The sequence below is a fragment of the Cynocephalus volans genome, chromosome 3, assembly GCF_027409185.1.
Source record: "Cynocephalus volans isolate mCynVol1 chromosome 3, mCynVol1.pri, whole genome shotgun sequence".
NCBI classification, from domain to species: Eukaryota; Metazoa; Chordata; class Mammalia; order Dermoptera; family Cynocephalidae; genus Cynocephalus; species Cynocephalus volans.
In genome coordinates this window covers 67780611-67793199 of record NC_084462.1, presented here as the reverse complement: position 1 = coordinate 67793199, position 12589 = coordinate 67780611, and the positions used below count along the sequence as shown (strand labels likewise).

Genomic DNA, 12589 nt, shown 5'->3' with positions numbered 1-12589 from the left:
ACGGTTTGCAGCAAAGGCTACCTCCTGGGCGGGCCCCCCTCTCGGAGACCAGAAAGCTGCGGGCAGCCTCTTCCTGTAAAAGGTCGACCGGCCTCGGCCCGGCCCAAAGAACGACCACAGACCGAACGCAGAGAGCGATCTCCACGCCGCCGCGTTCCCAGGCCCTGGCGGGCTGGGCCGTGGGGTCTCCTCGCACTCCACGCAGGGGCGGCGGGGCGGGGCGCAATGACGCAAAGAGGAGTGACGCGAGGACGCAGCGCGACGCGGTGACGCACGCCCCTTTGTTGGCTCAGTAGCGGTAGCAGAGGCGGTGGAGGTGGCGCTGGGGACTGTTTTCTCTCCAGGCCGGAGCGGAGCCGTGTCTGACTGAGGCGGGCAGCAAGCGGCCCCCTCGCTCCCTCCCTCCCTCCTCCGCGCCCTCCCCGCCGCCACCAGCCGCCAACCGCCAACCGCTGCAGCCGGGGAGGAGCCGCGGCCCTCGGGGCCGGAGCCAGGCCTGCGTCCGGACATCACCCGGAGCCGGAGCGAGAGCCGGGGCCTCAGCGTCCCCGCCCTCTCCCCGTCTCGGCCAGCGTCCGCCAGGCCCCTGCACGTCGCGCCATGGACTCGGACGAGGGCTACAACTACGAGTTCGACGAGGACGAGGAGTGCAGTGAGGAGGACAGCGGCGCCGAGGAGGAAGAGGACGAGGACGAGGACGAGCCGGACGATGATAACCTGGATCTGGGCGAGGTGGAGCTGGTGGAGCCCGGGTTGGGCGTCGGCGGGGAGCGGGACGGACTGCTGTGCGGGGAGACGGGCGGCGGCGGCGGCGGCAGCGCTCTGGGGCCGGGCGGCGGCGGCGGAGGCGGTGGTGGTGGTGGCGGCGGCGGGCCGGGGCACGATCAAGAGGAAGATTACCGCTATGAAGTGCTCACGGCCGAGCAGATTCTACAACACATGGTGGAATGTATCCGGGAGGTCAACGAGGTCATCCAGGTGAGGGTGGCTGCTGCGCTGTCTTGACCCGGCCAGATGGGGGAGTGGGTTCGGACGGTCCGCGCGGCCCCGAGGGGCAGGCCTGGGCCTGGTGCGCAGCCCAGCCCGGTGTCTTCACCGCTGCTTCTGTCGGGGATAGAGGGTGTTGAAAACAGCCGTTCGCCGGTTAGCCGGGTGTGTGGAGGTGCGCTGGGGGCGGTGCTTCCTAGGTCCTGCTATGGCGGAGGCCTCCGGCCGCCTAAGCCCTCTCTTGCGGGCGGTTGCTGCAGGTCCCTGGGCCCGGTGTCCTTCCTCTGGCCGGAGGAGTGCCTATAGGGGCGGGGCGGAGGGGGGATGGGAAAGAGGAGTCAGGAAGAATTGGGCACCACGAGGGTTACCCCAGCCTTCAGTCTGACTTGCACACATTTAGAAGGGATTAGAGTAGGCCGAAGAGCAGCATGGTGTACGGTTGCCTCAAGTGGGCACCAGTTAATAAAGAAATGAATCTCCTCGGCAGTCTTCAGTGCCTACTTAGAGGTGGGGGAAGGGAACTATTTCTCGGAAGTGGTGCTGATGGCCCTTTTCTGATGGTGAGGCTTCTGCTTACATCTTTTTTTTACGTCTTTGGTGTTTGTTTGGGACCTCTTATCCAGTGATAGCATATGACTTGCTTGGAGCTGTTGGAATAGTTACTGCAGATTGCATACCCATTCTTGCAGTTAAAAACAAAACGCAGTGTTGTCTAATATTGGACAAAACTCTATTGTGAATTAGAAAGCAGAGGCTTTCTGCTTCTGAACGCCTTTCTCTGATAAGTTGTATTTCGTGGTCAGGAAGTTAGGCTTGGTTTAAGTTGATAACCACATCTCATTTAACCTGCTTCAGATTTTGTATTTTTGAAATTTAGGAAATCAGAAATTTCCATTTTTGGGGGGGAAAAACAGTTGTCATGAGGGTACAGGGATATGGTTGAAGAATAAAAGTGAAGTCTTGATCTGTACAACTTTTAGAAAGCATTAGTTACCTGGAAGGAAGCTGTATATATAAGTAGCAAGTTTATTATTGAGTCATTCCTTTTTTTCTTTAACTTAAACTGATTACCTAAAAATTCACTGACAAATTAGCAGTATGTCATTGCCTACTTCTTGACTTTTCATTATTAACAGATTTTTATAGTATTGTCTAAAAAGCAACAGTTTTGAAAATTGAACCATCTAGGCACTATTTGAAGACTGTTTTGAATAACAGGAAAAATCTCTAATATCTAGTGCTGTTACTAAACAGTAGAAATCTCAATCTTTAAAAGGGATAACGCAGTCTAATAAGGAAATTAAAGGGTTGTAGAAGTAAGATACGTTTTACTGCTCTTTCTCTGATCCTGAAAATATGACAGTTGAGTTCTTAGGCCACTAAATTGAGAAATTTTCTTTTCTTCTTTCTTTTTTATTTAGAGGGAACTTAGTTAAAGAATTTGCAGTAAAACTTTGAAGTCCCTTCATTTATCTACACCTATATAAAATCTGATGGTGTCAAATTTATTACCTAGTTTACTGGGATTTTTAATTAGCCTGTTTAAAAAAGCTCATGGGTATTTATTATTTAGCTTTTTGACTTATAGTTTGTTTCCCTATAGTTAAATCTCCTCCGACTTTCTCAGCTCTTAGGTGTGTCTTAATCACTGAGGCTAAAAACAAGTTCTTTATGTTCTTCTGGAACAGAAATGTAGCTAATGCATATGACATCATTCTTCCTTTGTTATTTTAGGTGAGAGAATAGATGCTGATGAAATGAACTAATAAAGCCTGCAAAAAACTAGGGATTATTTTAGGTGTCCTACTTTTACTATGTGTCCATTTGTGAAAAACCTCTTCTTTCCCCAGTCTACTTCATTGTAAAGATGCTCCTAGATAGAATTCCGGAACATTTAAGTATCCCTTGTTAAAAGTTCATATTTAGAAATACCAGTAAAATAAAAGGGTAGAATATATCCCAGACCATCTTTTCTCCAGATGGTATACTTACTAGGTCTAAACTATGTTTTGGTTATGTTGCATGTTATTTATCCTAATAGACATAGCCTTGAAAAGTTACACAAGTAATTCATGCACATTGTAAGAAAAATTTGATTAGGCAAGAAAAAATTAAAAGACAAAATAAGCCTGCCCCCCAGAGAGATACACCAAAATGTGAACTGTAGTTATCTTAACAAACCTCAGTATAACTATACATATTTTTTAATAACAGTGGAATCATGTTCCACTGATTGATGTTCCACAGTGGAATATGTTCTCTTTCTGCTTTCAGTGGGAAAAAAGCAGGTTACAAAAACAAGGAATCTGTGAACAACTTCCTCCTGCCAATAAGTAACTACTGTATTTTTTAAGAGCTTTACATGATCACAGGTCTAAACCAAAAGGTCTTCCTTTTTATTTTCAAGTTTCTGGCTTTTATAAACATCATTGAGAATATTCCCATAAGTCAGTCTTTGAGTGTTTTCTTATTTTCTTGGGATTAGTTGAATTGCTGAGTCAAAGAATTTGCTCATTTTCAAGGCATTTGATTCATAATACCATTTCAGAAAAGTTTTACTGGTTTTCCCCACCATATTGGTGCCTGATTGGCATAAAATGGTCATTTAAAAAAAAATTTTTTTTTAAACTGATGAGATTGAATTTACATCTTTATTTGGCTTGGTATTTTTGTAAATTGCCCTTTGCTTTTTGCTCATTTTACCCTCTTTTGGCATATTTATCTCTAATTGGCTTATAAGACCTCTTTATATTAAAAGAGGTTTTAAATATCAATTGTCGAGGTTTTTTTCAGTTAAAAAAAACCACTTATGTTTGTTTAATATGTCAACAGGTTTTAGCAAATTTTAAAAAATTATAGTTTACTTCACACTGGAGAACTTATCGTTAACTAAAAAATTTTAATACCCTGCTCCCTGATGCTACCTTTTAAGGTATGTTGTTAGTGAATTTGAAAATACATTCGCAGGAGAAAAAGTTTAAAATGTGAGAAGATCATCAAGTTAATCTTTTTTGTCAAGTTAATTTAATACTTTTTCTGGGAGAAGAATTCTGGGCAACAAGACTGTTATTTGCAGATATCTGCAGGTTAGTTCTGGTCTTCAAATAAGTCAACACTTCTTTTCTTTTAGAAAACTCTTGGTTTTCTGGCTTTCTTTAACTCCTCCCTAGTTAGTTTAATTTGGTCTTGTTTTATTTAAATCTTTTGTTGATACCTGGCTTACCTTTTAAACTTTTAAGAAAAAAATCAGTGACTTTCTTTAACCTATACTAATGACAAAGTGCTTAAAGCCTTTAACTTGACGAACTGTATTTAACTAGTATTGCTAATATTAACAGGTGCATTTCTAAGGTAACTGCGTAAATAGCTACGTCTTTTATTAAATCCTACACAGTTGTGCAATTGGAGGATGTTTAAACTTGCCGTTTTGTATTTCCACAGCAATGTTCAGCAAATGTTGATTGTGCATTCTTTGTATGCCAAACACTTGTAAGAGGATGTGGTTTTTGCTGAAGAAGCATGTAGAGGTGGGAAACATAGAGGTCTTTGGGCTCCACTTCCAGAGATTCTTAGTTATTAGATTAGTTAAGTCTGAGGTGGAACCTGAGCATCTATATATTTTAGCTACACCAGTGATAGTTCTGAACCATTGGAATCATTGGCATGATTCTGACTCAGGGAGAGTGAGTAGAGTGAAAAGAGCAGCAGCTCTTTGGGATACCACATTTAAAGGGTGTGCTGAGGAAGAGGGACCTGGGACCTTTGGATGTGAATGGTCAGAGAGGAGTTATAAAGAGAAGTGGTAAGGGTTTTGCTTTTATAAGATTGATTATGCTAAATACCCCATTTTAAAAACTGAAGAAATCTAATCCTGAAGAAATTTTCTATTGGCTTTTGATTTGAAATCTTTAATTTTATTTCATGTATTTGTTAAGTAAAAGATTTAAGAACTTCTTTTTTTTAAAGATGACTAGTAAGGGGATCTTAACCCTTGACTTGGTGTTGTCAGCACCATGCTCTCCCAAGTGAGCTAACCAGCTATCCCTGTATAGGGATCTGAACCCGTGCCCTTGGTGTTATCAGCACCACACTCTCCCAAGTGAGCTGCAGGCCCGCCCTTTGGGCTTTTTAAATCTGGGCGTGAATTCTAGAGTTGAACTACCAGATTGGTCTTTTTTACATTAATTGTTTGGTTTGTTTAACATTCTTTTAAAAACCTCAGTTAATTGCAGATGTTCGTTGTTTCCAAGAAATTGAATTCAAGTGTGCATGTCATGATTAATTTAAATTGATTAACTTAATTGAGAAAGAAGAAAGAGGGAGGAGGGTGTGTGTGTGTGTGTTTTGGAGCTATTAAGGTGTATGGCATAGTTTAGATTTACTTCTTTCTCTATTTTTTTTTTTAAAAAGATGACCGGTAAGGGGATCTTAACCCTTGATTTGGCGCTGTCAGCACCACGCTCTCTGAAGTGAGCGAACTGGCCATCCCTATATGGGATCTGAACCCGTGGCCTTGGTGTTATCAATACCACACTCTCCTGAGTGAGCCATGGCTGGCCCTAGATTTACTTCTCTTGAACATTTATCTTATCCCATCTGATCTCTTTGAGCTGTAAGTTTTAAATTACATTAAGACTTGTTGAATTGCTTATGACAATAGTCCTGTGAATCAAACTCTGGGGCTGGGGTCCAGCAGTATGATTTAACAAGCCTTCCAGGTCGTGATGATGCAAGCCAACATCTGAGAACCATTGATCTAGTTGGAATTTAACAGCGGTGGTTCTCTGCTTATTCTTTTTAGTGATAAATTACTACAGAGTTGGATTAATGATGGCTGGTAAATTCTTTAAGAAACTAATAAAAGGAAAATTTCTAGAGCCTGGACAACACTTAACTGGGCTAATTATAGGGTTGGAAGGGATTTGTCATTGCTGTTATACTTCAGCTAAGATGGGCTTTACTCATTTACTTCAAACGTGCAAACCAAACTAGTGACGTCTGACATTCTAGATTGGAGCACTTGGTTTCCCTTCCATTCCTACCCTCCCTCTGTGGATTTTTAATTAATTAATTAATTTATTTATTTATTTATTTATTTTTGGGGGGCTGTTGGCAAAGGGATCCGAACCCTTGACCTTGGTGTTACCAGCACCATTGTCTCCCAAGTGAGCCACAGGCCGGCCCTTGATTTTATTTTTTTTTAAATCCTAGCTACATAGTGGAATCACCTGGGGATTTTTTTTTTTTATTATTATATCTTTTGAGAATATTGTAGATTCACTTGCAGTTGCCAGAAGTAGTGCAGAGATCTCGTGTACTCTTTAGCAGTTTTTCTATAATGGGAACATCTTGCAAAACAGTACCTTGCAAAAAACATCTTTTATAGTATCACAGCCAGGATATTGACATCGATGCAATCTATTGATCTTATTCAGATTTCCTTACCTGGGGATTTTTTAAAATGCAGGCACCCAGGCCCCACCCCGGACCAAGTATAGTCAGTCATCCCTTGGTATCTGGTATCTGTGGGGAGTTGATTCCATGACCTCCTGTGGATACCAGAATCCACTGATGCTCAAGTCCCTTGTTTAAAATAGTGTAATATTTACATAACTTACACACATCTTCCCAGCATTTAAAAAATCATCTCTAGATTACTTACAGTAGTTATAATAGTTGATATACTGTATTGTTTAGAGAATAATGACCAAAAAAAAGTCTGTACGTATTCAGTACAATTTTTTTTTTTTTTTTTGGGCGAATATTTTCGATCTGGAGTTGGTTGAATCCACAGCTGCAGAGCCCATGGATAGAGTCAAAGGGCCAACTGTAAATGGGTCTCTGGGGATTTGGGCCAGATTTTGTCATTAAACAGAAATCTTTCCTGGATTATTTTAATGCATAGTCAAGATTAAGAGCCCCTACTCTGTCCAGTGTTTGAATCCTTTTTGTTACATTCCTGTCTCAGCTATAAGTAAATGATGATGAGCTATTTTATAATGTAGTTCATTCCAGTGTTTGACTCTTCTTTAAATTTTTAAATGGATGTAGATTATACTTCCATGTTAACTTTTACTCATTGTTCCTAGGGTAGCCCCAGGGTCAAATTTTTTGTTTGTTATGTAGCTATCATTTTGGAGGCCTGAAGGAAAAACTTTTCTTACTGAAGTTAGTCAATTCCCCATTCTTCACTTTTATGGTAGTGAACCTGTATCTTTGATAATGCATGTTCATGTTGCCTACTTCTCTATTTAGTATCACAGGCCATAATTTTTGCTAAGTCCTTGACAGTACTTGTACAGCTCATCCTTTGTTACTATGTAACTTTATAAATAGCTTAGTTTTTCCCGTTAAATGATGGGATAGATGAGAATTTATTTACGCTGACATTTGATGATCATTACTTATTGGTCGAGGGAATGATCAGACTTCTTCTAACTTGGGGTGACTGGATCTTTGGGGGCTTATGGAGATTGTAGTTGCAGTCGCAGTCCTTGAATTATTTTCAGCTAAGCCACTCTTCATAGAGTCAGTAGATTTCTACAGTCATAATATGCTTTAAGTTTCTTCCTAAATTTTTGCTTTTTTCCTAAATTTTTATTCACCCAGTGATAGGTGGTCATCTGGCTTGGTCTTGAATAATGTCTTGTTTGATGTACCTTGGTGCATAGTAGATGCCCAAATAGTGTTTGAATTAAATTGATGAATAATATGGTATTTCAGAAGGCAGCTTAAAAAGTTCTTATTGAGCTAGCATTTGTTCTGTCAAATCAGCTTATCAGACCCCTACATTTTTTTATTTTTAAAAATAAGAATTCTGGTATTAAGGTCAAAAGTTGTGAGGATTTAAATGAGAAATGCCAAATATTGTTCTGGGAGTTTTCCCATATAATTTTTTTTTTTTTCGTGTAAACATTGGTCTTGTAGCATTTTTTCTTTCCTTTTTGCTATGTTTTGTTTAAAAGAAGTATCAGAAGTGACCTGATACTTATTACATTTTGGCAAAAAGTATAGCAGATAAAGAAATATTAGGTAACATTTCCTTATTACTGAGATATTTATTTAGACAATGCTAAGAATAGCTATAATCCCTGACACTTCTCCCCAGTGTTGCTCTGCTGTCTCCTTTGAAACTTACATACTTCTGATTCAAATATTAACTGACTCCAATTAACTTGGCAATATGTCCTCTCTCTTAATTGTACAGTTTTTTTTAGAGATTAAGTATAAATTAGAGACTGAGAAGTATTTTCTGATTCTTAGCAAGTATTTATAAGTAAAAGCCTCTCATGTGGGCAGTTATCTTGGACTTTATGACATTTTGGACAGATATTTTTCTGAAACTCATTTGACACCCATATTTAATACCTTCACTCCATGATGATCTTCGTTTGATTGACTTATCCACTAACCGTTCTTGGAATGCTTGTCATTCTTGATTCTTTTCCTGCATTTCCCACAACTAGTTAACCCTGATCAAGTTACCTCTGACATTTATTTCATGTTATTGCTGTCCTTTTTACTAACTGGTTATCCTAGGTCCCCTTTTTATTTTGCCTCCTTTTCTCTCGGTTTCCAGTCTTTCATACTGCTACCAAACACAAATACAATAGTCATTTTCCTGCTAAAAAGAGACTATTAAAAGTCTAGTCCAGACTCCTTACTGTGGCGTTCATGGCTTCCCCATCTTAAAGTTTAGCTAATTTTTTTAGTCTCCTCTGCTGCTGTTCCTCATCCCCCACTACCCCCAGTTGCATTGCTTAGAATTCCTTAATGTATAACACACATTTGTGTTTTCCTACCTTTGTTCATACTGGTCCCTGTTCTTGTGATACCCTTTCTCTTCTTAACTGCCCGATGTACTCCTATTTAGAACCTACTCAGATATTACATCATCTCTTTCCAGGTCCTTCTCCTCTACTTTTCCTATAATGCTTCCTTATCTATGTTTGCATAGCACTTCATGTGCATATTTAGTGTAGCCTACAAGTAGTTATAATATAGCCATCTTTATACCTAAGTCTCTGTAGCTAGTTAGATATGAAGGTTTTGAGGGTGCAAACTAAAACTCCTTCATCTTTGTGTCCATAGATACAGCACACTAACACAGTCCTTGATAGTAGAAATTCAGTAAATGCTTGTTGAAGTTTGTCCTTGTCTGGTAAATGCTTACTGCCTCAGTTTCCTTATCTGTAAACTAAAGGGAGCCAGACAAGATTTTTTTCTGGCACAGATAAATTATTTTTTGATTTCTAGGTAATGCCAAAGTGATAGTGTAAGAAAATGGCAAGAAAAAAATGTTTAAATTCCAAGAGGACAAGCTTTTTAAGGCTCCTGACTATGAGTATATAGCAACCCTTTTAGATGAAACTGTTATTTGCATGTAGTTCCCTGGTACTTTATCTGAACTGACATAGGGATGTTAAAAAACTATTGGGTCACTTTAATACAGTAGGTCTAACAAGAGCCAAACTATTTGATAATAAAAGTAAGACATTATTAGCCTTTTTAAATGTGCTGACATGTGTACTGATGGTGCAGAAGCAATGGATGGGTAAAACCAGTGGCACTTAGCACAAATCAGGTCAGTGGTACCAAACTATACTAAGTCATTGTATTTGCCACACACTCATAGGAAAGTACCAGTTTTACTTATTTGTCCTAAATGAAAAAGTAAAAATTATTAGTTTTATTATATGCATAAATCACTTATGCATACTGAAGTATGGTGTTTATCTCAAAGAAAAAACATTTGTGCACACTTTTGACTTGTGAACTGAACACTGATGGAACACCATTTTTACTTGAAAGAATGACGACAAACTATGGTTATATAGACATATGGCAAACATGGTGTTTCTTCAAATGAATGATGCATACCTGTCATTTCAAGGAAAACGGCTGACAGTGTTTGTTACTAATGACAAAATTTGTGTTTTTGAGTGAAAATTAGAGTTCTGGAAAACTTCATCTTCCATTTTGAGACTGATGGCTTCCTGGTACTTAAAAACTTTTCTGCTGTACATGATGTTTCACAATCATGCATTGGTAAAAGATCCATACAAAGTACAAGATAGGCCACTGGATTTTAATGTAACAAGAATATGAAAAGTTCTTTGATATGGTTTCAGATTCCATGTTGTAACTAGCCTTAATAGAAACTACAATGTTTTGAATTTTGGTGTAGTATCAAAAAGAATATCCATATTATCTGAAAAGGCTATGAAAATAGTACTCCCTTTTCCAGGTACATATTTGTGAGGCAACATTATCCTTATATTCTTCAAACAAAACAACATATCCAAGAGATCGAATGCAGAGGCATTCATAAGAATCCAGCTGTTTTCTGTTAAGCCAGATATTAAAGACTTGCAAACATGTAAAATAGTGTTTTCTCAGTAAATTTTTTGTTTTAAAACATAATTATTTTTCATAAAAATGTTATTTGTATTAACATAATGGGATTTATTAGTGTTATTTTAAATGAATTAAATATTTTAAAAATTCTGTTTTAATACTGAACATGATAACGATTGATAGTTATATAAACAGAACTCTTTGGCCTCCTCAATAATTTTTGAGATCAAATGGGTTGAGAACTGCTGCTCTCATTCTGATATATTTCTGAATCATTAGGAAATGTGTTGTAGGCTTGCAAACAGGAGACATGACTAACCACCCTGCATGAGTTTACTCTAAATTACCAGTGGGTCATAAATTACAAATTAAGAAGAGGTATTTACTGGTTAATCAGAAACATTTATATATAAGTTATGAGAGTTATTAACAGAACTATTAGACACTGTACTTAAGTAATAAAATGTATTGGATCTTAAGATGTGACTAGTTGGTGAAAGATGGTTGGGGATGGGATGCTTAATTTTTTCAAGAAGGAGTTAGCAGATTACCTGACATATTCCATTTTTCAATTTGTTTATATTCTGACTTCCTATATTAAAATGAAAGCCATATGAAAGCAGGGACTTTGTTTTATTCATGGCAGTAGTCCCAGTGCCCAGAACGGTACCTGGCACATAGTGAGCACTTAGTAAACATTTTTTTGGTAAATATTTTTGCCATGTATATAATTCTAGTTTGGTAGTTTTCTTTTCAGCATTTTAAGGATTCTGTTGTTTTTTGGGCTTACATCGTTTCTGTTTGGGAGGGAGGAGGAAAGGAGTCTTTTTGTTATTTTTAATCTGGGTGCTTTTGATATGTTTTACTTTGTCTTTGAAAGACTGATAAAAAAACAATAATGTGTCTAGTCATGGTTTTCTTTGTGTTTATCCTTGGGTTTTCGGATCTTTTTGATTCTGTGGGGGCAATGTCTTTTCATTAGTTTTGGAAATTCTCAGTTCTGCCTCAATTTTTATTTCCTTTCCTTTTAAGCTTTTAGTTGTACATATATCAGAACTTTTTATTATGTTCCATATGTGTCCAATGCTCTTTTGTGTACCTTCCATCCTGTTTTCTCTGTGCTTCAGTTTGTATAATTTCTATAGGCTTACCTTCCAGGACTCTAAATTTGTCTTCTGTGTCTAGTCTGCTTTTAAACACATCTTAATTAGTTTTTAATTCCAGATATTGTACTTTTCAATTCGAGTTTCCATTTGATTCTTTTTTGTAGATTATAATTTTCTGGTGATCCCTTCTTTCATCTATTTACCACCTTTCGCTCCATTTTCTCCATCCTATTACTTATGTAGTTATTTTTAAAGCTTTGCCAGCTATAACTACAGTATCTGAATCATGCGAAAGTCTCTTCATTTTGTCTTTTTCTTTCTCATGGTTTTTGGTCATGTGTTCCTGTCATTTGACAGATTCTAATTACATGCCATATATTGTAAATAAAGTGATTTAGAGATTCTAGATGATGATAGATTCCTCCAGAGAGGATTTTCATTCTCCATTCTGTTTGTTAGAGTGGTGAATGATCACCTTAATCAATAAGGCTGAGTAGCCCTCCCTGTTCATTCTGTCTCTGATCTGCCCCTGGCCCAAAAGGTCTTCCAGTAAGAACTTGATGTGTTTTCAAGCAGTCCCTCTGCTAGGTATCACATACTTTAATCAGTGTCTCTCTAGACCACTGAACGTATCACTCTGTTTCAGAGGCTTTACCTTTAGATTTTTAGTCTCTTGCCTTGTGCAATCACAGTTCAGCATATATCCTGAGGGGAAAAAGGGACCCTTCCTTGAGATACCTATTCAAGCCTCAGTAAAAAAGCTCTGTTGGTTAATCTGTGCATTAGTTTCCTGTTTTTTGCTGTAGTAAGTTGCCACAAATGTAGTGGCTTAAAACAACACATTTACTATCTTACAGTTCTTAAAGTCAGAAGTCTGAAATGGATTTCACTGGGCTAAAATCAAAGTTTTGGCAGCCTGTGTTCCTTCTGGAGGCTCTAGGGAAGGAGCTGTTTCCTTGCTTTTTCCTCTTCTAGAGGCCACCTGCATTGCTTGGCTTGTGGCACCTTCATCTTCAAAGCCAGCAGCATGGCATCTTCAAATCTCTGACTGGGACCTCCAACTTTGCCTTTTCCTTCCACCTCAAAGGACTGACCTGGATTATATAGGATAATCTCCTTATTTTAAGGGCAGGAGATTA

At 38.9% G+C, this 12589-nt stretch overlaps 1 protein-coding gene across 1 annotated transcript in view; it reads left to right on the top strand.

The window, feature by feature from the left end:
* Positions 1-276: 276 nt before the first annotated feature.
* The window catches only part of ARIH1 (ariadne RBR E3 ubiquitin protein ligase 1), a 107600-nt gene continuing 95287 nt past the window's right edge, over positions 277-12589 (top strand). Inside the window, exon 1 of the mRNA XM_063089214.1 lies at positions 277-978. Within this exon, the coding sequence (XP_062945284.1) occupies positions 601-978 (378 nt within the window). The 5' untranslated portion in view covers positions 277-600. The remainder of the gene's footprint in view (positions 979-12589) is intronic.